The sequence below is a fragment of the Cryptosporidium hominis genome (genome assembly GCF_000006425.1).
Source record: "Cryptosporidium hominis TU502 chromosome 3 CHRO013154, whole genome shotgun sequence".
NCBI lineage: Eukaryota > Apicomplexa > Conoidasida > Eucoccidiorida > Cryptosporidiidae > Cryptosporidium > Cryptosporidium hominis.
The window spans coordinates 1-794 of record NW_666417.1 but is presented as its reverse complement, the minus strand read 5'-3'; the positions used below and the strand labels follow the sequence as shown (position 1 = coordinate 794).

At 26.0% G+C, this 794-nt stretch overlaps 1 protein-coding gene across 1 annotated transcript in view; it reads right to left on the bottom strand.

Moving 5' to 3' along the window:
* Positions 1-751, bottom strand: part of Chro.30416 (hypothetical protein) — an 870-nt gene extending 119 nt beyond the window's left edge. The window contains one exon of the mRNA XM_659829.1: positions 1-751. This exon is cut by the window's left edge and continues 119 nt beyond it. Coding sequence (XP_664921.1) covers positions 1-751 — 751 coding nt within the window.
* Positions 752-794: the final 43 nt, after the last annotated feature.

Below are 794 nucleotides of genomic sequence, written 5' to 3'. Positions count from 1 at the left end.
ANNNNCTTCCCANAATATCATCATATTCAACATAATAATACAAATTGTTTCCATTTCCAATTAAACAATTACTTATCAAGTCAAAATGTCTATTCTGTTGAAGTGTTTCCATTTTTTCATATGGTTTATACTGAATAACACGATACTTGCTTTCAGGAGATGATTGGAAAAATATCATACATATTGATTGAATTAAAGCTTCCCAACAATCCTCCTCACTTATAGAATTCAAATACTCAACCAGATCTTCTTGATATTTTTCCTTAATCATTTTAAGCCTTAAAGGATTAAATATTAATTGGCTTATAATAAATCCATTCAAGGAAGCTAAAACTCCACAGGGACCACCTCCTTGTTGAATTAAACAGTAGTTCATACTTGTAAAGTTTTCTTTAAAAGTGAAAATTGATCGATTTTCCTTAAAAAAATCAGTTTTATTATCATCTATTTTTGGAATTGAATTACATGTAAACTCAATTGAATGATAGATCCATCTTTTAATGTCTTCATCCTGAGCCAATAAATTTCCATTAATTCCAAAAATTATTCCAATAATTTCATTTACATTGTCAATGGGTAAAGGTTTTAATTCTTTATCTTTATAAGGGTCATAAGTTTCATTAAAATGTTCGTGTAATTTATTATCTATAACTTTCTTTCCTGTTATTATCTGAGTTAAAGAATCAATATCATTCTTTTTCTTAAAATTTTTATTATTAAGATTCAATATATTCACCAATTCATTCTGCATAGATTCTGAATAATTTATCAAATCATTAAATGTTACAGAGTTA